The following is a 28,000-nucleotide window of genomic DNA, read 5'->3' as shown; positions in this document are numbered from 1 at the left end:
AAGGCTTGTCTCCCACTGCAGAAGCTGCAAAGTCCTGATTCTTGCTTTTTCCACCTCCTTGCCTGGTAGTGTGGACACCGCACCTCGGCTCCAACAGTTGTAGCTGAATGTAGGGACTCTGAAGCTGAAACGAGTAATGCACAGTTGCAGGAGCATCGGAGAACTCACTGTAGTAGTGGCTGCAGCCGTGTCAAGCATCTGATCTCCAGGGCAGGAGGGTGGATTCCTCCAAGGCCCAGTGTGGGTGGTGAGTGGTCCTCTGGTCAAATGCTTCTCTCATGTGGTTCTGGCTCTTTGTCTTTGCCTTTATATGAGCCTGGTTTCCCAAAAGTCCTGGCAACTTTGCAACCTATTTAGTGAGCTATTCGGGATCCTCAGCCAGAGATTGTTCCGTTGCTTTCAACCAAGAACACTATTGATAAAATTAATTTAAACTTTGAAAACCAGATGATGTCTTTGACTAGGAGTTAATGATTGTTGCTAACCATAAACTTTTTCCTAATATGAATCAATGACAACGGGAAGGTAATTTTACTTTTAGGAAAAGACTGAGTACTTTTGCAAGTTTATATCTACAGTTGCCAATTCTAGGTGGATACATTCTGAAACCATGCTGTCCTGATAATATTTTAGTGACTTTTTTTTTTTTGCTTTTTTTTTTTAGGGTAGTTTGAGTAAAGAAGATGATATCTCTGTCTAGGAAATGGTCACTTGGAACCATGTCACTTCTACCTTCCTCACTGTTGATTCTCTTAATTTTGTCAACTCCTTTCTGGTGTCAGAGTAGTGAAACTTCATCTCTAAAAGCTAGTGATGGGACCCCGTTTCCTTGGACTAAAATGAGACTTCCTGAGCACATCGTCCCAGTTCATTATGATCTCCTGATCCATGCCAATCTCACCACTTTGACTTTCAAGGGGACCACGGCAGTGGACATCACTGCCAGCCAGCCCACCAGTGCCATCATCCTGCACAGTCAGCACCTGCAGATATCTAAGGCCATCCTCAAGAAGGGCGCTGGAGAGACACAGTCTGAAGAGCCGCTGAGAGTCCTGGAATATCCGCCTCATGAGCAAATCGCGCTCCTGGCTCCCGAGCCACTGGTGGTTGGGCTCCCCTACACAGTAGTCATTGATTATGCTGGCAATCTTTCTGAGAGCTTCCATGGATTTTATAAAAGCACCTACAGAACCAAGGAGGGGGAAGTGAGGTATTTTTTTCTATATATTTTTTTAAAGCTTTAATTGCTGCCTACACTAAATTTATTATTTCAAGTGGATTATCTTTTAAAATTCCCTTGAATGTTGAATTCCTTCTTTGGTTTGGCTTTTACATCTTCTTTGTAGAGTTAAAAATGGCAGTAGTTTGTTTTCTTTGTTTTTTGGACCTCATTTTTCATTCCATTTTAACCAGTTTTCTTGCTTTCAGCTCTATCAGGGTGAATGCCCATTTGTTTATTTAATTAGATTTCTGGGATGTAATAAACATCTTTAATTCTCTTGGCCTATATATTAGCTTTCTAGGGCTGCTATCACAGAGTACCATAAACTGGGTAGCTTAAAACAACAGAAATTTGTTCTCTCACAGTTCTGGGGGCTAGAAGTCCAAAATCAAGGTGTCAGAAGTCCCTGGTGCTTCATGCTGTGTTTTTATTTTGCTTGTTGTCATTTTAGGATTCTTGCATCAACACAATTTGAACCTACTGCAGCCAGAATGGCCTTTCCCTGCTTTGATGAACCTGCTTTCAAAGCGAGTTTTTCAATCAAGATCAGAAGGGAGCCAAGGCACCTGGCCATCTCCAATATGCCGTTGGTGAGTCTGAACTCCTCTATGTCTACTCACAGGAAAAATCCATGGACTCACTGACACTTGCATTATCCACAATGATAGTTATTATTCAGGTCCCTGTTCTGTTTGTTTTATTGCCTGACAGATAGCTAACTTTTCTTTTTCATTTCCAACCTATGCTTTTGTTTCAAGTGACAATTTATTTGTAGTCATAGAAAAAAATTGTCCCTAAAAACATGCAAGATTTCAGGAAGAGTGACATCCTAGGTCATCAGTGCTCATAGGAGGGAATCAGCCCTGACAACTTCAGGTCCTTCACAAAGCACGTTGGCCTTCACTTTCTCATATGATCTTTTAAAAGGATTTTAAAGAGAATGCTTTGTTGAATAAGGCCATATTTCTAATATATAGTTAATTTCTATAATTTCTGTATACTAACTAACATTAACTAGCAGATAGAAAAAGTAAAGAAGGAATCTTTTCAGAATATTACAATACTCAAGGTGCACAATGACAGGTAGCTCAGTTTCCTTTAAAGACACCATTATCTTTCCATTTCAAAGCAGATGTGGGAGTGTTTCCTCTGATTTTTCAAAGTGGTCAGAAAATGACTGCCAAATGAATGAAACTACTCCGTAAGTGCCACTATCCTAAGATTCTGGTAGCTTAGAAGAAACATCAGTTGAGCTGTCGTTCTGCAGCAGATGCGGGCCAACCCCTGAAGCACACACGTTTGTTCTGAGAGGCTCACTGTGGATGAGACTCAGGGTGGACTAGGCTTTGTTTGGAGTCCTGAAGAGTGTCCCAACTCATTCCTGTGCAATATCTTTTCATGCTGGGACCCAAAGTGCCACAGACCAACCTCTAGGACAGTACTTCTCAACCTTTAAAACTCTGTATCCCTCCTAAATATCTCAAGGATTCCTTCCTCAAACAAGATTCTGACAGGCCCCCCTAGAGGGTGGTCCCCTCTGAAAAGCGTTCTTCTGAAAATCCCAGCCAGCCAAAAATTTTTGTCTCCTCTCCCCACATCCATGTATGAAAAGATAAGAAAAAAAAAAACCTGTCATTTTTCTATTATAAATTTGGGACAGAGGACATGTTTTTTCAAATTATGGTTTCCTCCCCAGAGATGGGAGTGGGTTGTCTAGTTAGAAAATTACAGGCTAGAATAAAGGAGCGGGGAGAGGCTGATTAGACAAGGCCATGGAGAAATTCTCAGGCTTTCAGGGGGAAGGCCAGGAGCCCCTGAGGCTTTGAGAAGCTGCTGGAGTCTAAATCCAAGGACATCCAGGACCCACTTGTTGAGGATCTGCAACTCTCTAAGGTGATCTTGCCCTTGAACAGGAAAGCCCTCCCTGGGGGAGTAGAAGTGGCCTGAACCAGGCTGCAAACTTGGAGCTGAGGGGAAAGACAATGGAGTCTCCAACCATCATTTGGGAGGCTAAAAAAGCAAATAGTTAAGCACATTTAAATTTGAATTTGTTTATTTAGCTTACTTTTCTAATAATTAGTACAGTGTCAGGAATGGAAATTTTTATTTGGAGTTGGTAAAAGCATTTTAAAAAGGAAAGGCAATTTTGTGTCTTTCAAGTGAAACTTAAGTTGGCTACCAGTGTCAGGGTTTGAATGACCAGAGGGTGACCAGCTGGTGGGTATTAAGAAGGACCAGGTTGCAGAAATACAGGTGGAAATAAGATTAAAGGAAAATTGCTAGTGTTAACAATGGAATGCCCCAGGCTGGTTTTGAAGGGTCCTTTCTCTAAATCCTGCCACAGTGTTCTCTGTTGGCTGAGGTACTAGACTCTTCTTTGGGAGCAGATCTCCTAGACTGTATTTCACTAACTTTTGTACTTTAAAATTGCGAATTTTATGGTATATGAATTAGATCTCAATAAAAAAGAAATTGAATGGAATGGTTTGGCCTTAATATCTAAACTGTAATCAGATATTGGAAAGAGAAATTGTAAAATAATTATACAAATGCCATGCTGTATATTTTCAATAAGTCTGGTAGGAAATTTCTCTTTATAAAATGTTTTCAATGTATTGGATTATTTGATGATGCAAGTTATTCTGATTTTAGGTTAAATCTGTGACTATTGCTGAAGGACTCATAGAAGACCATTTTGATGTCACTGTCAACATGAGCACCTACCTGGTGGCCTTCATTATTTCAGATTTTAAATCTATCAGCAAGATGACCAAGAGTGGAGTCAAGGTGAACCTGTGATTGTCACATAGGGTGACCAAATTGTTCTGGTCTGCCTGGGACTGTTTTGGTTTTAAAACTGGAAGTACACATCCTGGGAACCCCTTTAGTCACGGGTTAACCAGGGTTCATGATCCTACTGTCACAGGTGCTCATATTTGCAGTGAGGTTCTAATAATAAAAACATGTGGAGAAGCTTGGCCTGGCGTGTGTCATGGTCCTGGCTCCACCACTAACTGGCTGTACGACCTCGGCCCTGCTGCCTCTCTTTGGGACTGGTTTATACTTCTTTAAACTGTGTAAGCTGGACACGCTCCTGCAATGGTGTCTAAGGTTGCTTCTGGCCATAACTTTCTGCAGTTTGGAAATGAATGCCACCGACCATTTGAGCAGGTGATTTCTGGCCCTGGGAAGGAAGAAAGATAGAGCAGTCTGCTTGGAGTATTAAATGCCTCTAGGGAGAGCCTTTGGGCCAGGGAATACTGGACTACTGGGGGGAAAGTTCTTGTTTCAAGGAGCACTGTCTCCTGGTCTGGGTATTGTGTAATGAACAACCTCCTCAACTGTATGCTGTGGCTCTGAATGCAAATATGTTTTTTGGCAAGGAACTGCGGGATTTGAGATACCTCATTTATTTGTACTGGTTTTCACTGAGGCCTAGGTAGTTAGGGTTTCTCTGTTAAGTTGCCTTTTGTTCCTATAGGGCTGAGGCTTCTTATCCTAGTGGAGATACCTCTACTTACCTGGGGACTTTAAGGGGTCTGAGACTTGAATGTAGGGAGCAGTTAAATTCAGCAGTGAGACTATCAACAAAAACACCCACTCGTTGATTTGGCCTCTTTTGTGAATCCTTTATGAATGAGTCTTTATATAATGCCTCTTCCATACTGTGATACTGTGATTTATAATAAATACATATTTGGTCTTCCTCCGCATTCTGGCACAGAGCTCTGAAAAGGCTTGAGTTTCCTAAACCAAGGGGGTGATAAAGATGTTTCTTGTTTTGTTAATGAGGAGACCTATGGAAAGCCCCTAGGTAGCCTAAGGATGGGGGCTGGTTGCCAGGAATCAACCAGGTGATTGGAGGGTTGGACTTGCAAGTCCCACCCCTGACCTCCACTGGAAATTGAGTTCTATCCCAAGCAGGCCGCTGTTTAATCAGCCTGGCCAGAGTCTGTGCCTCCACAAAAACCCCCAGGGACAGGCTTTCAGGTTGGTGACCTGTGGAGGTGCTGGGAGGGCAGTGCCACAGGAGAGCGCACTGAAGCTCTGCAGCCCCTCCCCACCTTGTCTTTTGTGCCTCTTCCATGTGCCTGTTCCCGAGTTACATCCTTTTACAGTAAGTAAATTTCTGGGTTGTAAACCGCTCTAGCAAAGTAACCGAACCCAAGGAGGGGGTGTTGAAGCCTCCAATTTATACTCGTTCACAGGCACAGGTGACAACCTGGACTTTGGACTGGCGTCTGAAGTGGGGGTGCGGGACAGTCTTGTAGGACTGACCCCTTAACCTGTGGGATTGGACGCTGTCTTCAGTTAGATAGTGTCAGAATTGAGTTAAAATTGCAGGACACCCAGCTGGTGTTGGAGAATTGCTTGGCAATGTGGGGGAAACTCCCCCCCCCACATATTCCCACGTTGAAACAGGGTCCCAGAATCCCTTTTACATACTAATATTTTTATTCCTTTTATTTCTTTAAACATATGTTTTATATCCTGTGTCTAGTAATTGTCATGGCTGAAGTCTCCGTGTATCTGGTTCTGTGGTTTATGGTTTCTGCCGGCTCTTGCTCACGGGGTCTTGTTCCTTTGTATATATTGTGAATTATATCTGTGAACTTGTTGTACCTGAGTTGAAGGTAGATTCTTCCAGAGAGAATTTGTTTGCTATTGTCAGGTGACTGGGAGCACTTTGGGCACCACCTTAAATTAAATTACTTGGCTTTGGGTTTTTGGACCACCCGGTCATTGTGAATCTAGCTGTTAAATAGCATGAGGTTAACTTTTAGTTACACATTCTCTGAGAGGTATTCCATCTTCCCCAGATGGTACCAGCATTTGAAATACACATTTCTCAATGCGGCCTTTCTGAAGAAAAGGGGTGGTGGTTTCTAGTTCACCCTTACAGGAAGGGTGTGGCCCTGTGGGGTGCAGCCTTCTGCTGAGATGTCTCTTCTGTTACACTGACTGTCTTAGGCAGGCTTTGGACTTTGTCTCCTGTCCCCTGAGTCTTTCAATGCCATGAAAAACCAAAGCTCAAGTCTATCTGTATTGAGCTAGTGTCCTCAGGGCAAAAGCTGGCAGCTTTGTTCTGACTTCTGAGGGTATCTACTGTCACTTCAGGTCTGGCCTCTAACTTGTCTTTATCACTGTCTCATGAAAACATTTAAAGAGACCTTTTTGTACATGTTATCCAGCATTTGTAGTTGTTTTCAGAAGGGGGTTGGTCAGGAACAGTCAACATTAATACAAGAAATAGAACTTCCAGTCACCTTCTTTCATGTCGGCAACCATATTCCACAGCATGAAGCTGTTAACGCCAGTCTGCTTGCAGGCACGGAGAGCAGCCCCGATGGCATCTGCGTGACTTCCTTATGCCTTTCTCTTCAGGTGTCCGTGTATGCTGTGCCCGACAAGATCGATCAGGCAGAATATGCACTGGATGCTGCGGTGACTCTTCTAGAATTTTATGAAGATTATTTTAGCATTCCATATCCTTTACCCAAACAAGGTAGAGATTTTGCACAGCTATTACAAATTGTGGCATTTAATGACCCCAGCCATAAATTATATGCCCCTAATTACCATCCCTGTAGTTATCCCACCAGCCCCTCTCAAGTCATTAAAACCTGGCAGGTGTTAACCATTGGGTTGATCTGATCTCACTAAACTTCTAATGATAGTAAGAGCAGAACTTGATACAGTTCCTGAGGCACATGGCATGGAAATAATTTTGCCTTTGGACTTCAAAGAGAGACCCAACTATATCAGTGGGCAGACAGCAAAGGGCAAATGCTGCATTTTTTTCCCATTACTGGCACATACTTGGTAGGAACAGAGAAGATGCTCAAAAAATGGTTTTTGAATGAATGAATTTACACAGCAGAAGAAAATCTGCATTTTCTTATAAGACCCTTAAAACTATTTTGTGTTTGAGGTTTTTAGGTATATGAGAGTCTTGGGAATTCAAAGTAGAGTGGACTATTGAAACAATTGTTAAAATTATTCAATCCTAAACTCCTTGTCAGAAAGTTAGAAATGGAATCAGGAGGCCTCAGACCTGAGTCTGACTTTGTCACACAGTAACAAAGTGACTCTGAGTCACCACGCACCTTTTCCCTACTGTGAAAGGTTCTCCCAGCCTGGAGTTACATGATTCTGCAAGGGCAGCTTAGATTTTCTTTGGATTACTACATCCATCCACTCTGAAAGGCAGTGTGTTTGGGAAATGTATAGCTTAGAGATTGGTTAATATATTTGTATTGCTTCTTCCGAAGATCTTGCTGCTATTCCTGACTTTCAGAGTGGTGCTATGGAAAACTGGGGACTGACAACATATAGGGAATCTTCTCTTTTGTTTGATGCGGAAAAGTCTTCTGCATCAAGTAAGCTTGGCATCACGATGATTGTGTCCCACGAACTCGCCCACCAGGTACGAAAGCTCACTCACACTTCTTAAATAGTGTAGTTAAACTGCATCTGTACTGCTTTCATGGGACATATGAGGCTATTCATATATTGTAGTGATAATTTCTACTTTTTCTCTTTAAAGCATTATTAATGTTTCATAATGTATATTAAAAGGTTTTTCTTTTTATTTTGATAAAATATGAGTTATATGACTATGTTAACACCCATATAACTGACATTACACATATAAAATAGATTTCCTTCTGAAGCCTTATGTTTATGGCTGTATAGATAAGCCAGTCTCCCTAGAAATGTGTGAATAATCTGAGGACCGTTTTCCTTTCAGTGGTTTGGAAACCTGGTCACTATGGAATGGTGGAATGATCTTTGGCTCAACGAAGGATTTGCCAAGTTTATGGAGTTCCTGTCTGTCAGTGTGACTCATCCAGAACTGAAAGTTGTAAGAAGTATTATTATTTTTTTACATTTTAGGTTAACCTGTTGTTTTGTTCAGTGTTTCTGGAAAATATTTACCGAGCTTTGATTACAGAATTCATAGGTTAATAACTTCCTTGGGAGTTTTTAGATATGAATCATGTTCCCAAAATGCTAGTGAACTTTCAAGATGTATATCACAAAGGCTTATTTCCAAACTAAATTGTGAATCTATGATTGCTGTAAAGTTGTATCAAATTTTTTTCTCCCTTAATAGAGAAATAGAAATAATAGAAATGGAAATAGAAATAATGAAAGCCTGTCTGTTCTGTATCATTTCTTCAACCGTCAGGTTGTTCACTGAAGGAGTATTAGGTACAGATTGCTATTTCAGGAGAATTCTACTTGCCATATCAAATGAATTATGCTTAAGGTAACTGCATATTTGATTGTATATGAACCTAGACTCATGGATCACAGATTTAGTGCTTTGAAACCTCTACATGTGTATTTTAAAAATCATGTGTTTAACTTGTGAAAGTTACATGCAGTAAAATTTAAAAGAAACTATGTAAACTTTATGTTAAAAAAAAAATCCTTTACCTTCTATAATGATTTCATTTGTTCATATTAATTTTCTATTTTCATTTTTCTATAGACATATTTATTTATACATAGTTATAATTATTACACTATAATATATCATAAATATTTTTCTATGTTTCCACATAATCTTTAAAAAATGATTATGTAAGTGTATTATTCTATTGGTTACTAGGCCTTAATAAGTCAGGTTATAGTTGGAATGTGTCCTCCATTTTTCTTTCACTACATGCTTTTAAAGCTAAATTTCTTTCTTTAAGAGAGTATAGATGATGATTGGAAATGTTGAAATTATACATTTTAGTTTCTTGTTTTGTTGCTGTTTGGCTGTAGGCATAATGGTTTTGTTTTTAAGTTAATATGAAGTTTTCTTTATTCTAAAGTGATAAGTAAATATTTAAGATGCAAGAAATCTAAAATGTTTACCAAAAGTGGGTGCTCTTTAAAAGATAGTAACTCTATTTTATTTTGTAAATTATATAAATATGAAATATATTGGACCAGAAATTTGAAGTATAAACTTGTTGCCCCACATCAAACCTTCCTCCTTTTATATTTTTCATCTACATGTAAATTGTAGCTGGTGTTGTCTTTTTTTCTGTCTCGATAGGAAGATTATTTCTTTGGCAAGTGTTTTAGTGCAATGGAGGTCGATGCATTAAATTCCTCACACCCTGTGTCCACACCTGTTGAGAATCCTGCTCAGATTCGGGAGATGTTTGATGAGGTTTCTTATGATAAGGTAAAAATGGATTGTAAGGGTGCAGTTTGGACAGTAAAACTTATAAATACTGGGGTGGAGAGGTTATAGATAGGGTTGTAGGGTGACTGTCCCTTCATAAGGAGCAACCCAGATTGACTGCCTTCTATTCTGACCCGTGCTGCTGGAGTTCACTCTTTTAGGTCTAGCTTGCAATTTGTCTCATAACCCTAAAGATGAAATTTTGGTAAACGCTTCGTTTACTCTGTTGTAAGTTGAAAATTCACGGCCTACCAAAACTCTGTCTTTTATTTATTATTCAACAAATAGGTCTTGATTGAGCACTGACTTTGTCCAGGCAAAAATTCCTGCCCTTGTGTAGCTTAACTTTCAGTGCTTTTAGGAGTGGTTTGCATTGTTGAACTGCGAAGTATTATTCTGCACAATGTGTTTAATAACAGATTTGGAAATTGTTGTCAATATTGAATAATTGGGAGATTTTATGTAAAAATCCAGATTTGTGGCTCCTCTTGTGGGAGGGAGAGGAGGGTTCTGGTCACACTGGTCCTTTATTTCTCTTGGCAGCATTGGCTGGGGCTAAGTGATAGCTCCTTTATGAGATCAAGTTTCTGCTTTTAAACTTCCCCTTTCAATGTCACCATTTCTATTGTCTTCTCACTGAGGCAGAGAATGTGTCATTTATCATTGTGTTTGGCTGTTTTATTTGCAGCAAACAGAAAAGTATTTCTTGCTTGGATGTTTTTGTAATAGTGTAGGAGTGATAAAAAACAGATATAAACAAACACTTAGATCAGTGGAACAGATTAGAGAGTCCAGAAATAAACACACACATATATGGTCAGTTTATGACAAAGGAGCCAAGAATATACAATTGCGAAAAGAGTCTCTTAAATAAATGGTGTTGGGAAAACTTGACTCATATCTTATACCATTCAGAAAAATTAACTAAAAATGGATTAAAGACTTAAATGTAAGACCAGAAACTATAAAAATCTTTAAAGAAACATAGGGGAAAAGCTCCTTAACATGGGTCTTGGCAATGTTTTTTTTTGTACATGATACCAAAGTACAAGCAACAAAAGCAAAAACAAACAAGTGGGACTACAATAAACTAAAAAGCTTCTGCACAGCAAAAGAAACAAAATGAAAAAAACCACATATGGAATGGGAAAAATATTTGCAAATCATATATCTAATAAAGGGTTAGAATACAAAATATATAAAAGACTTATACAACTCAATAACAAAATCAATCTGATTTTTAAAATGGGCAGTGGAAATGAATAAAAATTTTACAAAGACAACATACAGATGGCCAACAGGTACATGAAACAACGCTCAACATCACTAATCATCAGAGAAATGCAAATCAAAACCACAGTAAGATACCACCTCACACCTATTCAAATGCCTACTATGAAAAAGACAAGAAATAACAAGTGTTGGCAAGGATTTGGAGAAAAGGGGACCCTTGTGTACTGTTGGTGGGAATGTATATTGGTGTGGCCACTATGGAAAACAGTGTAGAGGTTCCTCAAAAAATTAAAAATAAAGCTACCATATGATTCAGTAATTTCACTTCTGTGTATTTATCCAAAGAAAATGAAAACACTAATCTAAAGATATATGCACTCTCATGTTCATTGTGGCATTACTTGCAATAGCCAAGATATGGAAACCTAAATGTTCATGGATGGATGGATGGATGGATGAAGGGTGTGTGGCATATATATGATGGAGTATTATTCAGCCATAAAAAGAAAATCTTGCCATTTGTGACAACATGGATGGAACTTGAGGGCTTTATGCTAAGTGAAATGAGTGAGAGAAAGACAAATACCCTATGATCTCACTTATATGTGGAATCTTTAAAAAAAACCCACAAAAAACAAAGCTTATAGACACACAACAAATTGGTGGTTGCCAGAGACGGGGGATGGGAGATGGGCAAAGTGGATGAAAGGGGTCAGAAGGTACCCACTTCTAAATATAAAAAAGTCATAGGATGTAATGTAAAGCATGGTGACAATGGTTAGTAATGTATTGCATATTTGAAAGTTGCTAACAGAGTAGATCTTAAGTCTTCACAGGAAAATTATTTTGTAACTATATGTTGATGAATATTAACTAGACTTATTGTGATTATTTTGCAATATATGCAAATATCAAATCATGTTGTACACCTGAAACTAATATAATGCTATGTCACTTATATATCAGTAAAATAAGTACCAGTCCTGTTGGCACTTCATGTGGACATTCAGGGATCCAGGCTTTGTCTATCTTGTGACCCCACCATCCCCTAGAACCAAAGGGAGAGGGAGACTACCTCTACCTTGAAGGGACCTAGGAAATTCTTCCAGAAAAGGAGACTTTTAAAAGAATGATTCCAAAATAAAGTGTGGTGGTTGATTAGATTGAGGCCAAAGTATATTTAACAGTTATCTGTATTGTCTTTCCAGGGATCTTGTATTCTGAATATGTTAAGGGATTATATTAGTGCTGATGCGTTTAAAAGTGGCATTGTACATTATCTCCAGACATATAGTTATAAAAACACAAAAAACGAGGACCTGTGGAACAGTATGGCAAGTGTGAGTATGTCCTTTGTGTATCTCTACATTTGGGATTGACAGGCTTATTATCATTTTGGGTCCCCCCTCCCCCCTTTGCATCATATTAATCCCTCTGAGAAGAATCATGAGTGTTTTCTATAGGACTGAGAGTGATGTGTATATTTTCGGTTTTTAGATTTGCCCTACAGACAGCACACAAAGGATGGAGGGCTTTTGCTCTAGGGGTCAACATTCATCTTCATCCTCAGTAAGTTCTTTCATCTGTACACTCCCCCCCCCCCCCCCCCCCGCCCCTCACATTCTTTTACACCACATCCTTTGAAGGCTGGATCTGTGCCAGACTTTCTGAGGTCCTTGATGATATCACCCTTGCTCTTGATAAGACTGCATTTAAACTATGCCAGACTGACAGCCTTTTACAATTTTTAAAAAATTATCTACACAAGGGAGTTGCACAGCCTTCTTCGGTAACGCGTCTCACTGATACTAATTTCTTCAGCTCGACTCTCTGTAAAGCGGTGAATTTATGACAGGTTTCTGTGGGAGATTAGGGCTTTATCTATCAGAAAGGCTATGTCGATCATTCCCAGAGCTCTTCATCTGTAAGGAAACAAATGATGGCAGCGAGCATTCTTGAGCACTTACTACGCGTCAGGCACGTGCTAAGCACTTATGTATATTATTGCCTCTCCTCAGTCAACCTGTGAGTGGGGCACTATTATCCCTATTTTTACAGATGGGGATATGCAATCCAAAGGCATATGGTTAGGAAATTGCAGAGCTGGGATTTGAATTTAGAGCTAATTCATGCTTTTAACTATAAGCAGTAAAGAATTCAAAACAGCTGAATCTCAAAACAGTCTACATCTCTGCTTATCTGGACTTGTGGACTCTTCACAGGCAGCTGTGCGTTCGTCTGGAGATTTAACAGAATCTCGTCCATCATATTTCTATTTTCTTGGCTTTTCTGTTTTTAGAGTTGGCTTTATTCAGTAGTTTGTAGATTTGTTCTGTAGCGTATTTTATCCTTTCACTAGCTTTTAAATATTTCTTAGAAGCTTCCCTTAGTATCCTGGAAAATGCTCTCTTTTGAGCGCCTGCTTGCCTGTGCAGTGTGGGCCATCTGGGTCTTATCGCTGGGGAAGGCCAGCTCTGGAGCGCTTTCCCGGCCTGCTGGCCTGAGAGCCAGCGTGATTACGCAGGGGTTGAAGGCCTGGCCGCTTTCCCGTCTCTCTGCTTTCATTCCCTTGCCTGCTCTGTGCCCGGTGCCAAGCCCAAGGTGTGCATAGTAGAACCAGATATGATACCTGTTCTCAGGACACACATGTGTAGAGAAAGAGAATGAAAAGTAAACAGCACTTTAATGGACAACATGCTGTGGTTGGAGACAGTGGGGGAGGGGGCAGAGCAGGGGCTGAGGAGGGGGGGAAGGGATGAGGGAAGAGCTTCACAGGGGAGGTGGCAACTGGTAGCAGCTCCGTCTGTGAGTGCAAGCTTGAGCCCCGTCCTGGCTTAGTTGGGCCTAAGTGGGTCATGCATCTGTGTTTTTTGTATAAACCAGCACTGGAAACAGGAAGGCCTTGATGTGAAAACCATGATGAACACCTGGACGCTGCAGAAGGGCTTTCCCCTGATAACCATCACGGTGAGAGGGAGGAACGTACACATGAAGCAAGAGCACTATATGAAAGGATCTGAGGGCACCCCAGAAACTGGGTAAGGGTACTTGAGAAAAACTCATTCTGTTGCTTCAGTAACATCTGTCTTAGAGGACAAAACCTTATTTTTGAAATAGTGCCCTTACCTTTATTGCTAAAATGTTTCAATCAAATCTACATATGCTATGAAGTTGACATATACACCACCATCTCCCCAAGAGGATGAAGGGGGCTCTAAAACCTTGGTTCATCTCAGTGAAGCGGATGATGTATAATTATTTTAACATGCTCATGTTTTGTACTTTGATTAGATGGTAATTTCCAGTTACTGGCTAGAATCTAAGTAACTGCCACTAAGTTACAGTAGTGGGTGGGAATTATGATTTCTGAGAATCATGAGAGACTCAATTCTTTTCTTTTGGAAGTCTCAGTTGGATCATGGAACGTGTTCGTCAGCTTAACATGACAGAAGGACATCACTGGAAATGACACACTGCAGCATGATTGGCCCTAGATGCACACTATTTTAAAATTTTTATTTCAAAAGAGTTTTAGAGTTAATGGAGAAGTTGCAAGAAGAGCGCAAATATTTCCATATATTTTTTACCCAGACATATATATTAACTGTTTACCACATTTGCTTTATCTCTCTCTCTCTCTCTCTCTCTCTCTCTCTGTGTGTGTATATATATATATATATATATATATATATATATATATATATATAAAATATCTTATTGAACTCTAATATATGTTTCCTCTATATTTCTCTCTCATTCAGCTTTTCCCGGTTTGAGAGGAATTTGTAGACATGATAATCCTTTACCTCAAAATACTTTAGTGTAGTATTTTCTAAAAAACAAGAACATTCACTTATATAGCCACAGCACAATTATTAAAATTATGAAATAAACTCAATACAGTGCTATTATCTGACCTATAAACTTTATTCAGATTTTTCCAATTGTCCTAATGTCTTTATAGAAAAAGAAAAATTGTCCTTCAGGAAGGATTCACTATAGGATCACATTGTATTAATTGTATTTCTTTAGTCTCTTTTCTCTGAAACTGTTCCTCAAGTCTTTGTCTGTTTTGACCTTGACATTTTTGAAGGGTACAGGCCAATTATTTTGTGGAATGTCCTCCAATTTGGGTTTTCTGCTGTTTCTTCGTGATCAGATTCAGGTTATGCATCATTAGCAGGAATTCCATAGAAGTGATGTGTTCTTCTTAGTATATGATTTCGGAAGCACATGATGTCAATTTGTGCCATTACTAGTGGTCATGGTTTTTAAGTTCAGCCCTGAGCTCCAGCCAGTCACTATAAGGGCTGTCAGGGCTCACTTGAGCCCAAATTCCTAACTCTACCCAAGGAGCCCGAGAAGGATGAATAGTGCCTGAAAAACGGGATGGGGGTGTTTTGATCTCTTGGCGATAGCAGCTTTGGTACCCTTCTTTCTTAAATTAGGAGGTGCCTGGTATGTGGTAGGTGATTTAATAGCTGCTTGTTCAGTTGACTCAACTAATGAGCAATTCACCCTCCTTCCTTTCAGGTACCTGTGGCATGTTCCATTGACATTTATCACCAGCAAATCAGATTCAGTCCATAGATTTTTGCTGAAGACAAAAACAGGTAATTTGTCGGGGAGATAACTAGGTTAATGAAAGAAAGAGCTCTGGAAATGTGCAGGATTTAGGTACCACCTTTCTTTTGCTATTTATCTTGGTTAAAACAAAAAGGATCAGGTCAACCTTTTATCTTCAGCAAATCTCTGGCTTTCATTTTCTAGTGAAGACTATAGGTTGGAAAATACTGTTTGGTTGAAAAAAGGCCAGTATCTTGCCAGATAAAGATGAAAACAATTGAGTTATGTAATGCTAAAAAGAAGGGATTCCTAGTGAAAATTCCCCATTACTTTGTTAACATTGCTGGGTTGTGTCATACGGATGGCCTGAAACGTGGCTGCATTCTTCTCATAGATCTATAAATCTCATAAAATCGGTGTCTAAAACTAGGGTTAGCTTTTGTGTACCAGGATGCTGTTTTTTGGTTTCTAAAAGAAACATGTTAATATGAAACTCATTTCAGTATTAAAATTGTTCAGTACTAAACTTGCCTGTAGTTTCGTGTCCGGTCTCTGATCAGAAAAGCTTTCATCCGTCAAGAGAGAAAATGGAGCCGTGACTTATCTCATCTGCCCTAGATGTGCTCATCCTCCCGGAAGAGGTGGAATGGATCAAATTCAATGTGGGAATGAATGGCTATTACATCGTGCATTATGAGGATGATGGATGGGACTCTTTGACTGGCCTTTTACAAGGAACACACACAGCAATCAGCAGTAATGATCGGGCCAGTCTCATTAACAATGTGTTTCAGCTTGTCAGGTAATACAAGCTCCTTGGAGTCTTGGTTTATTTCTGAGAGCAGCTGTTATCACTCAAATTCTTGATTTCTAAAGATGAAAATGATTGATTGCTAATAAGTTGAAGGGTGTTTTCCCCTAAGTTTTTCTAAGAACCCAAGGTTGCTTTTAGCCTTTTGGTTAACCTCCTGTCTGTGTCTGCTGAGTAAGGTAAAGGAAGGAATCTGTATTTTAATCTTTTTCATTAACAACTAGGATCATGTGGAGGCTAATGTGCAGAAAATCAGGAGACCCACACCCTGGAGAAGCCCCTTGCCTAGTTTCTAAAGGCTTGTCCTGCTTCTTTTTCTCGCCCTGCTTTACCAGATCAGGTTTCTCCCCTGCTGGGTCTTTAACAAGCTTGAAGCCTTCTCCCAAGAATGAGTGGCCCAGGCCCAAGTTGTTCCAAGTTACATCTCCTGGATTAAATCAGGTTCCCTCCACCCCCACCCTGCAACCCATATCCCTGAACTTCACAGCATCTTTATGGAATACAGCTCATAAAATGCCACTCAACCAAATGACCTTTGAACTGCTGAGGATAGTGTTTTTGTTTTGTTTTGTTTTGTTTTTGCCCCACGACAAAGGTGTTTAAGGAAATAGTCTGCAAGCCAAAAACTTGCATTTCTTCTTTATTTAGGCAGAGCAGAAGTCCTAAGGGGAATCTCCCAGGTAGAAAGGAATAATTTATACTTCTCCTCATGCCCCATGCACTTCTGCTCTAAATGCCAAGTTCTTCCTCCTCTGGGCCTCTTGAGGTGACAAAAAGCAATAGGGGGTAAAAATAGGGGTTGCTTAGCCAGCTGTTCTGAGTGCCTGAAAGTATCCCCCTCTGTAGCATACTGCTGCTTAAATCTTAGAGGGTTTTGTGTTTATATGAGCATATACCTTACCACTGAGGCTTTTAGCACCAGCCCTCTATAACCAAGGGTTTATATGTATATTCAGTTCCTTTTTGGAATGGAGAGGATGTGTTGACTCCAAAGACTCACACAGTTAACTTAGAGTGGCAGTCTCTCCGACTGGGCTTCGTGAAGGATCTTTGATCAAAATCCCCATCTTACCCTGGAAGTTCACACAGTCCAACGTTTCCTAGAGGGACAGACCCTGACATGCTTCCATTTTGTCTTAACCACAAGTTAGCCCTAGCTCTGTTGTTATTTGAGAAACTTCCTCCACGGGGTAAATATGCCAGATGTGTTATTTGTGACAGAGAAGATACTAATATAAAGATCCTTATTTATAAGGGGCATGGATAACTGACTGATTTTTTTTGCTGGGAGATTGTTAAAATATCTTTTGAAACAAAAAGTTAAGTTCCTGGATTCTCTTTTTAAACTGCTAACCATGGTATCTCCTGACCAGCATTGGAAAGCTACCGATTGAAAAAGCCTTGAATTTAGCCCTGTACTTGAAACATGAAACGGAAATTATGCCCGTTTTCCAAGGTTTGGATGAGCTGATACCTATGTATAAGTTAATGGAGAAAAGAGATATGAATGAAGTGGAAATTCAATTCAAGGTAAAAGCCTGAAATAAATTGAGTAGTTACAAAAGTGGTTTGTTTTTCTATGGGTGTGGAAGAATTCTTACCATTAAAGAAAAGTAAATCAAAATGAACTTAGTATTTGGGTTGACTGACAAAGATATTGGTTTTATTTTAGCGCTAAAAATAGACGCGGCGCTCTGAGACTCTACTTAATTTTCATGGATTTCTGATTCCCTTCCTTTTGCAAATCCTTTATTTCATTTTACTTCTGTATTATGATGGCTGCTATTAAGATTTTCTGGGACTCAGGTACTTGAGGAAGAGGTATAAAGTTGTTATCTTTTGGCAAAATATCATGAAGTCCCGTTGTATAATTTGCCCTCAAAATGTAGTCATATAAACTCTCTTAGTTTGTTTTAAAAGTGGTAGTTTATCCTGATTTTAAGTAGGTAAAGATAAATTTATAAAAGATTGTTATGCAAATACTAAAATAGTTTATCATTTCTTATTTAAGAGTTGCATTAAGCTTTTAAAAATATTCCCTCTCACCTGAGTGTATTGTATTATATCAAAATGAGAGGACCTGGGACAGTACTGGTGACACTGTGGCTTTCCCTCAGGCCTTTCTCATCAGGCTGCTGAGGCGCCTCATTGACAAGCAGACCTGGACTGACGAGGGCTCCGTCTCAGAGCGAATGCTGCGGAGTCAGCTCCTTCTCTTTGCCTGTGTGCGCAAGTATCAGCCCTGTGTGCAGAGGGCGGAACGCTATTTCAGAGAATGGAAGGAAGCCGATGGAAACTTGAGGTCTGTCCTTAGCAAACAGCCAGTTCGTTCATGGAAGGGGGGGGGGTACCTTTTCTATTTTCCATCATCACTGCTGAATGTTAGAAGCAAAACCAGCTATAGACAAGTCTCCGCTGTCTCCCATTTTAGGAAAATAAATTACTTCCTAAGATTTATCTATGTATCTCTCAACTCTAATGCTAGGAGGGAAATTCTATGCACAAAAGTCAAATATCTGCAGAGTTAGAATGGGATTAGAATAGTTCCCACTCTGTGCAGCCAAGGGTACAAAACTTTATCGGAACTGAGACAGCTGCACTGCCAGGACCAGAGGCAATGCAGCTCACAGTATTTCCTTTGGGTGACCAAAGTCCCTGTCAGTAGGTGCATAGTAGTTGCTGACGCTGTCTAAATAAAGTAGGATCTTCCTCTGTTTGGAAATTTAATTCTTACTATACTTAGGTACATTTGGGGTTTAAATCCCATTTGGCAAATATTAAGCCAATGGTACACACACTTTCATTGAAAGAAATGCTTGTAAACAAGCATTGGATTCCTGATGTTTGTTCATGGACTACATCTTGAGTCTAGTTTGAATCTCTTTATTTTGGCTTGAAAGTGACCACCTGTTGAGTCACCCTGCATCATTAAAGCATGGTAGATTCATAGGTACTTGTAAAAGTGGTGTTTCACATTACATTTTCCAGAAGGCTACTCACAACCTAATTTTAGATATTTTCTCTTGCCTCTTTCAAAAAATTTAACTGAAGGAAAGAGGTTAGTTTTGTTTAGATTTCGAGGCATGTTTCCCTGATCATGGGACCAGCTTATCAGTTTATAATTGGTCACCATTCTGCATCCAAACACAGTTCCTACATCTTAGACTCTCACCTAGTATGTTTTTCCCCCACAGGCTGCCCAACGATGTGACCTTGGCAGTGTTTGCTGTGGGAGCCCAGACCACTGACGGATGGGATTTTCTCTATAGTAAATATCAGTCTTCTCTGTCCAGTACCGAGAAAGACCAAATTGAATTTGCCCTCTGTGTTAGCCAAAATAAGGAAAAGCTTCAGTGGTGAGTAATTCATTCATGCTCGTGCATGAACAAAGGAATTAAGTTAGATCAGATCCTTCTGACATCTGTTTTTGTTCTTTTGGCCAGGAATTATCTGTTCTGCTGGGAACATTTATACTAGCAACCACATATCTAACAAGGCTGGTGAATAATTGTTAGGAAAAATATTTAAAGGAGCATACATTTGTGTATCTTTAAAATAACAAATTTAGAAAATATATTTGTGTATCTTTAAAATAACAAATTTATACTTTCTTAGCTCCTCTTATGAGCAAATGAGAGAATATGTGAGAATATGTGTTTGTTAGTTTTATTATGTAGCTATGGTGAGTTTGTCAGGGCTCTGGTTACCTATTATCTTTTTGGTCTTTGTTATTGGCAGAGGGCAGAGTGTCTTTTCTTTCACAAATTATTTTATGGAATAACTTTATCATTTACAGCTTTTTGGGGGTGTATCCATTGCTAACATTTCTTCTCTTAATCATTCTAGGCTCCTAGACCAAAGTTTTAAAGGAGATGTAATAAAAACTCAAGAGTTTCCAGGTATTCTTACAATGATTGGCAAAAACCCAGTGGGATATCCATTGGCCTGGAAGTTTCTGAGGGAGAATTGGAATAAACTTGTGCAAAAGTAAGTAGTGCCAAAGACTGTGCTGTGCCTGGAAAAGTTCCTTAACCTGGCTATGGTTTTGCTTTGTTTGTAAAACAACAGTGATCGTCTAAAGGGGGTTTTCATTGAAGCTAGAAAGTAGAGGTCCTTAAAATAGCCTTAGAAAATATAAAACTCTAATTCATTGCTAGTTCATGAATCTGGGTAGTCAGGTTTTCCATTCCATGCGGAATAATCCCTCCCTGCACCCACTGACCTACCAGAAGTCTCCTGCTCAGCACTTTCACTGGTTTGTATCTGCCCTTGTCTAACTTATATAGCCTTATTACCTCTATCATTTTCTTTTGGGTATTTCATTTTTATTCAGCTGTTGGTATTTATTTTTTGGCAACTAGATATTAACCCATTGGAGGGTAGGGATCATGTCCATGTTTTTCATGCCTAACCAGTTTTTAGTTAAATGCTATAACATACGAGGCACTTAAAAATATATGTTGAAAAAATAAATATTTCACAATATAACTTGATGGTTTCCATTTCTAGGTTTGAACTTGGCTCATCTACCATAGCCTACATGGTGATGGGAACAACAAATCAGTTCTCCACAAGAGCACGGCTTGAAGAGGTAAAAAAAATCTCTTTAAGCTTAAGTGACAATTAGCTAATAAGTATGGGTTAGACAACACATTTTTAAGATGTGATGAGTTAGAAATAGATTTTGTCATTTAGTAGATGTTCTTTTTGGATGCTATGGTGGTTTTAATGTAAGCAAGAATCAGTTAGTTACAAATGAACTAGTAAAAACTGTCTCTTCCCAAACACATGAAGAAGTCTTAGCTTTGCCATTAGATTTTAGAGCTTAAAAATCACTTTAGACACTCAATCCCGTTTTCAGGTGATTAAAGTGATCATTAGAGGTATAAGTTACTAAAGTGGCCATCCAGCCTCTGTGAAAGAGGTAGGTGGAATCCAGCTTCTCCACTATCCAGGTTCATGATTTCCTGTTCCTTATTTATACAACATCTACTTTCAGAAAGGATTTCAGGCAGATTATAAGGTCCAGATATAAAAGAAATGTTAAAATAAAGAAAAGTTGCGTAATGGACAGAAAGAGGTAACTGTCTGAAGGATTTATGCTGAGGATAATTTATTGCAATTGAACCCTAACTTTATCACAGCTTCCTAGCAGTCAAGGAAACACAGTCATGAGAACACAGTATGAGTTATTCTTATTGTCTGGGAAGAGGGAACCATACAAGTTTTCCACAAAAGCACGCTTTCTCCCAGTCTTAAGCTCTGAAGAATTTGATATATGGGTTGTTTGTGGTGTCCAGTCTATGATAATGTTTTCTATAGTAAAGTCGTAGAACAAATTTTACGTGGTTCTAAAACTGTGTTGCATTTAGATAAAATCTGAGAGCCAAATATTAATTTTTAAGGAATAGTTTCACGTGTAGCCTGGTTACACTGCAGTCTAGCTTGATATAGGAAGAGTGCTTTGAAAATGCAAAAGAAATGTCATGTACCCTTAACTTTTGTCCAGTTTTCAGCAGCCTCACCCAGGCTTGTAAAATTAACTCACACATAATATCTCAAGCTTGAACTCCAGTGAGGACCACAGCAGAGGTATCTGTGTGATGACCGAAGAGTTATCCATAGGCTGTGACTAGACAGCTGTCTATAGAACAGATCTGTAGCAACAAAACATTTCATTCATTCATTTTCTCATTAATTCACTCAAGACATCCTATTGTTACTATATGGCAGGTTTTAGGTTCTGGGGTATGGTGATGAACAGAAGAGACAAATGCCCCTGTTCTCATGTAGCGTAAATTCCAGGGAAATCAGAGAATTACAGACAAACAGCCTTTGTCAGGTTGAAGACTGACTAAGGTAAGGATAGAGAGTGCCTGGAGGAAGGAGTGGCACTGTGCTTTACAAGATGTTTAGGAGACATTTGAGTGGATATCGAAGGAAATGCAGATATCTAGGAGAGTGTTGTGTGCATAGAAGATATCAGGTGCAAAATCTTTGAGGCAGGACATGGAAATGAAGGAGCCTGAGATAATGTCATACTAGAGAGCATCCTACTGACATTTAAAACATAGGAGTCACCCTGAGCCCTTCCTCCCCCTCACATCTAAATCATCCCTGAGTCCTGTCGGCCCTGTCTTTGGTATATGCAACATAGCTTTGCATGTCTTTCTGCCTTTTAGCCCGTCCAAGCTTTTCTTATTTTTTGCCTGGTCTGTGGTGATAGCTTCCTAACTGGCCTCCCTCCTGCCACTTTGCCATTAACCAAACCATTTTCCACATTTAAAACTGAAAATCAGCCCACCATTGACCTGCTTCTTAAAACCCTATGGTTCTTGCAATAAAGTCCAAATCTCTCCTTCCTGTGTGTACAAGGCTGTGATGACCTGCCCCTGCCCACCTCTCCCGCCAGTTCTCACCTGCTCTCCTTGTTCACCGTCTCTCAGTGCTCCAGCCACTCGGCCTCCTCCTGCTCCTGCTCCTGGGCCGCCAGCTGGTTCTCTGACCTCTAAGGCTCTGCACTTTCTTCTCTGCCTAGCTTGCTCTTTCCCCAACTCTGCTGGAAAGCTCATTTTACCCTTTCAGGGTTCCAGCTCAAGGTCACTTTCCTAGGCCACTCCGTGTGCAGCAGACCACCCCCGCCCCAGTTACTGTCACAGCCCTGGTTTATTTTCACAGTAGTGTATTTACAGTAATCACAGTTTACTGCTTGTCTCCCCAGGGAGACTGTAAGCTGCACGAGCGTAGGGTGCTCTGCGGCACTGCCTCATCCTCAGTTCGAGCACCGTAACTAAGGCAAGGGCTGAGTCAGTACCAGTGTCGATATTCACGAATGGATGACGTGAAGTTCCTGATACACGCTGGGTTTTAGGTTCTGCACCTTACCCATGTCATATACCTCCCCTCTGCAATGTAGAGATGACTCTCATTTAACAAATGAGACTATCCCAGAGAAGTTAAATTATTTGCTCAAACTAGTTAGAATAAACCTGTTTCTATGCCTTTATCATGCTGCTTGTTGCACTGAAAATGTTCTCAAGGAGGCAGGTTTGAATCAAATACTCAGATGACATGCTGCGTTTCCCAAAGCAGATCATATAGGAGGGAGACTTTTGGGTCAGGAGAAATTTAAGGGCAAGTGTTAACAACTGGTTTTGTTGCAAATCTTGTAGGTCTGCTTTTTAGTGGTACTATCATGATGGGATCCTTCAGGATTAGACAGTTTGACCCACTGGTAAAATTACTGATGTGGTTTGATTGTTGAAGAGTGCCCAGAGTTATTTTTGATTGAATATCAACTAATCTTCAGTTCTGAGAGTATGAAAGAAGGTTGAGCTACACTTAGGACAGAGGAGAGTATTTTCTAGGTTGCCACAGCAGGAGGGCATGCCTCTAAGCTCATCAAGAAGTTGCACTGAGATATAATTTTAAAACAACCTTGCATCATTTAAAATTGGGATTTGGTCTTTCAAAAACCTATTCTACACCCCTCTTCTTTTCAAACTCATGATATTATGGCATGGATTTTTTTTAAGGAATGAACTGTCTGGAATCCATGCTGAATAAACAATACGTCTTGGCCTAGACTTGCTTTCTGTCTACAAAATCAGAAATTGATGGATTAATGCTATGAAAATTTATGGGAAAAGGTTAAGAACCCTTTAAGGTGAAACAGAGGAGCACAATGATCAGTGCTATGGCAAAGAAAGCCTGTTCCTCATCCGAGCTTAACAGGGTTAAGATACCCAGTGATGGAACAGCAAAAAGTTTTCAAGGAGATAGTCAAGTTTCTTCTCTTTAAAACCATGGGAAACTTTGTGTGGGTTTTACCTTGAGGGAACAGTACCTGAATTGTGGATTAGGATGACAAAAACTTGGCCAAGTTTGGGGTATTACCACCATAACTTGCTAAGAATCCCATTCCCCACAGTGTTCCTGTAATGACACGAAAGGCTAGGTCCATGGAGAAAGACTGCATTTATGTGGTTGAAACTGTTTTGCTTGGCAGAGAAGACACTGTGCACATACTGCTTTTTAGATATCATTAAAAAAATTAAGTTTGCATCTGTGTGTATATAACAGAATACACATCAAATAGACACACTCAATTAAACCTTAATTATAAAGTGGTAAACAGTGAAGTCTTTTAGAATCTGGCAACTGTGAATAAATTAGAAAACTGCAGAGAAAAAACAAAACTTGACATCATGAGGCATGAGCTCATTTCGTATAGCTTAAGTTTGTGTACATAATCGTATCCAGACACCTGGCGCTGCCTTCCATATAGAATTTTGACAAATGCTGGAATTTTGGCTTCGGTTTTCTTTCAACTAGCCTGAACTTACATTTGTATAATGTAATAAAGCAAAATTTTAAGAGACACATTTTTTTCTCACAAGGTAAAAGAATTCTTCAGCTCTTTGAAAGAAAATGGTTCTCAGCTCCGTTGTGTCCAACAAACAATTGAAACCATTGAGGAAAACATACGTTGGATGGATAAGAATTTCGATAAAATCAGAGTGTGGCTCCAAAACTCAAATCTTGAACTGCTGTAACAATTTGTTCCTTGTTGGTTCCTGCGATTGAAACTCACCACCATTTTTGTCGAATATGAATATTTTCAATCTAGAGATGGCTTTTTGGCTCCCACTGAAGATACTTTTCCTTCAACTTCTTACTCACTTGTCTAGTCCTGGGAAAAGGCTGGCTGTTCATTTTTTCACCAGTGGGTTATTTCTATCGTGTGTTTCATTTACAGTGTTGTCTGCAATGTAAACCCCAAGTGGGTTCCCCACTACCGAGGAGTAAAGTACTTAATTCTTCTTTTATATTTTATACTTAAGCCCCCCAGTCTCCAAACTCCTCCCTCCCACGTGTTTGTCAATCGTAGGCTGGTTTTTTAGTTTCCTTATAACACTGAACAGTGGGGACTACTGCCAGTGACCACCTGGATCGGTGACTAAGCCAGGAGGAGCCTGGTCCACTTTCTACCTTCTCTTCCTTGCTGCATGCCCTGGGCAAACTTGAACCCCTACATGTACCCCATCAGGCTTCCTTGCCCTTTGGCTTGTGGCGAGTCTCTCAGGAGGGCAGATTGGAGCTGGGGTGGGAGAGAGGAGGTGGGGTGCTTATCCCCCTAGTTCCTTTGCAGGCTGCCTCAGGCTGGCCTCCACTCAAGGTCTCAGCGCCGGCCGGGCGCCCCCCTTTCCCATTGAGCCCTCCCCATCTCTGCATTCCAGTAGCCCCTTCCTTCTCACCCCTTCAGGATGAGGGGTGAAGTGGCAGCCTGGCTTTTACTAGTCCTGGCTGTACTTGTGGTTTCCATGTGTCCCTGCCTGCATTTTTGTTTTAACCCCCCCCCCCCTTTTATGGAACCCTCCTCAGGTAATCCTAATTTGAGTGGCATCTATTTCCTCAGGGACCCTGATTGATAGTGCCCCTTCTGAGATAGCAGAGTACATTCAGGTCTAGAGGAACTTCATTTGAAGTTGAACCTGAGAGCTGTTGACCCTTATGCAGGCGGTTCTTCCCCTCCCTGCTGGTTATTTAGCCTAGTTTATAATTCCTGAATAACTCATAATTGCAACAGATTGCCAATAAGTCATTACAGTCTCCAGTAAATGACAATGTATTGTGAATCTGAAAATATTTTATATTACTCTAAGTGAAATCTTTTATGAGGTTTTTAATGTACCGCAGAATTTTCAAGATAAGGGAATGATATGAAAAATGTCAAAATTTTTTCACTAGGAATAGTGACTTTTCTGGACATAAATGAGCTTACAATTCCATTTTTATACATATTGCATGGTTTAATGGTGCAAGAAACAAATCACTGGTAATTTCTACCCCCAGGTATTTTCCTTATAAAAAAACATAAAGCCAAGATTTGAATGTAAAATATTTTCTTTAATTGGTTTGGTCACCTGAGGAACCTACTTTCATTTGCTTTTGGAGAAGTCCATTTCCTAAATAGACACAAGATTGCCACAACAATGTGCAAAACCTTTTTGGTAATAAAAAGTTGTCTGTTATTTACCTCTAAGCAGATATTTGCAATTATTTCCTCCTAATTAGATGGGTAAAAAAGGACTGCTTTAGATCCTGAAACTTACTAAGTCATCATTACTTATTAGCAAACACCCAAGTCTTGAAGACATTTCTAATAAATAAAAAGGCATATTCAGAGGACCTTAAATGTATACTTCATAGGCATTTCTTAAATCTTTGGATTTTGGTTGTTTAAAAATACTACATATGCATCAAGTTAGTAATACTGCAGCCATATCCTTGCAAACATCTGTCGATGTCCAAGGTTTTACCTTTTTTAACAAACCCCTTTATATACTCAAATGGAAGAATTAGATATAGTTAAAAATCCCTAAGGAAACATGTGTTTTATTTTCTTGTCAGTGCCTTGAAAAGGTCTGTTTAGTCACCATAACACTGGCTTATATTTCCCAGACATAAAATAAAAAAAAAAGCCTATGTCTCTGATGGTACAGACATAGCAGTTAAAGTGGGTTAAGTTTGAAATCTCATAGGTGTATGCTTAATTTTTAAAGAGAATTTGTAGAGTATTAACAAAATTTGATGTCCATTACAAGCAGTGCTATTATTTTTGCGTCTCCCCCCCCACATTAGACAGTATTGGTGATATACTTAGTGAAGTCAGCTAAGTCCTAATAAAATCTTCAAACAGATGCTAAGAAGAGCTGTGCTCTCTGAAACAAATTCCAAATCAGTGTATGTATGATATGTACCTGATATCTTTTCCTGCATTCACTACCGGGAAGTAAAGATCAAATATTTATCAGAATCTCATCGACATTAGTGCTATGTTCATAATTCATTCAGAAAGATCTGGGAAACCAAAGTTGTAGGACAACAGAGGCTAGTTGTTAAGTTGCTATGAGGGGAAGGAAAGCAACTTTTCAAATTCTAATTTCTTTTTTTTAAAGCAGAAGTTTGGTTTTGTATTTGGTAAACCTAACTTCCATAATGCTAGGTGCTATACAGTACAAAGACTAGCGTTGCAACGGCTCTAAGCAAACAGTTGCTGCTCAGGTTTTATATAGAGTGAATGGAAAGCACAGCTTAACACAGTAAACCAACAGAAGTCAAGCTATATGAATATTCTAAGAAGATTTTATTCTTGGAACTTGCTATGCAGTGACATATATATAGTCTGTATCTTGCTCTTCTGACTTGATTCAAGTCTCAGTATGTTTTGCACCAGCTACAAGGGGCAGAAGTCCTAAACTTTGGCAAAGAAGAGTTTAACCTGAAAAGGGGGGGTGTTGCATCCTGGTCTGTCCAGGTTACCTATTAATTTATTATTAGCAGCCCAAGAGGAGATATATGCCCAATGTACAATATTTTATGTTGGACTTATGAACATTAACTCAAAGAAACATCAAATACAGTTCAAAAGCCCAAGAGGAAAGGGGCAATGAGAAGTCAAAACACTGAAGAATGTTTAAAGCATTGTTTTCCAAATGCTAACAACAAAAACTTAAGTGCAAACAGAAAATAATGAGATTTACAGGCACTGTGTGTAGAACGTGCAAAAGTTTGCAAAGGTTTTTCCTTTTTTGTGTATGTTGCTTTAAGAAGCTATCAAATAATATCTCTTAGAAATATAAAGTTCCTTTCTCCCAATTGAAGGCAATTTTTAAAAACTCAAAGTTTATCAATACTCAGTACAATAACACAGGTGAACCAGACAAATTCAATTCTTTCTGGGAAAAGAATAACAAACTGATGTTTAGGATGTCAAAAAACTTCACAAATATCACCGTCTAGAAGCCACCCAGAAAAATACGTTGTCAAAGCCTTTTGTTCTTCAGAAGTCACCAACCACCAGCTGAAGATTTTATACGTAGATATCTTGAAAAATTCAAAGAAGAAAATCCTGTGAACCACTTTGGTATGTAATTATTTTTTTGTTACAAGGCATAGTAAATGTAACATTTAGCATAAG

At 39.4% G+C, this 28,000-nt stretch overlaps 2 protein-coding genes across 3 annotated transcripts in view; one reads left to right on the top strand and one right to left on the bottom strand.

Moving 5' to 3' along the window:
* On the top strand, positions 1-26,179 carry ERAP1 (endoplasmic reticulum aminopeptidase 1). The gene is made up of 19 exons (XM_016216177.2): positions 1-247; positions 665-1,210; positions 1,674-1,812; positions 3,875-4,009; positions 6,608-6,728; positions 7,495-7,649; positions 7,974-8,087; positions 9,276-9,407; positions 11,849-11,980; positions 12,138-12,209; positions 13,524-13,678; positions 15,174-15,253; positions 15,825-16,008; positions 17,391-17,547; positions 18,135-18,319; positions 19,212-19,373; positions 19,864-20,004; positions 20,527-20,608; positions 24,417-26,179. Exons 2-19 carry the CDS (start codon positions 684-686, stop codon positions 24,570-24,572), a joined length of 2,829 nt encoding a protein of 942 aa, XP_016071663.2. The 5' UTR covers positions 1-247; positions 665-683; the 3' UTR covers positions 24,573-26,179.
* Positions 25,906-28,000, bottom strand: part of CAST (calpastatin) — a 48,845-nt gene continuing 46,750 nt past the window's right edge. For both annotated transcript variants that reach the window (XM_016216156.2, XM_087815459.1), the window contains one exon: positions 25,906-27,906. The gene's annotated coding sequence lies outside the window, so the exon portion shown is untranslated. The remainder of the gene's footprint in view (positions 27,907-28,000) is intronic.

The sequence above is a fragment of the Miniopterus natalensis genome, chromosome 3 (genome assembly GCF_054644295.1).
Source record: "Miniopterus natalensis isolate mMinNat1 chromosome 3, mMinNat1.hap1, whole genome shotgun sequence".
Classification (NCBI taxonomy): domain Eukaryota; kingdom Metazoa; phylum Chordata; class Mammalia; order Chiroptera; family Miniopteridae; genus Miniopterus; species Miniopterus natalensis.
Note: the sequence above shows the minus strand (reverse complement) of the source record. Positions and strands in the feature narration are given on the sequence as shown.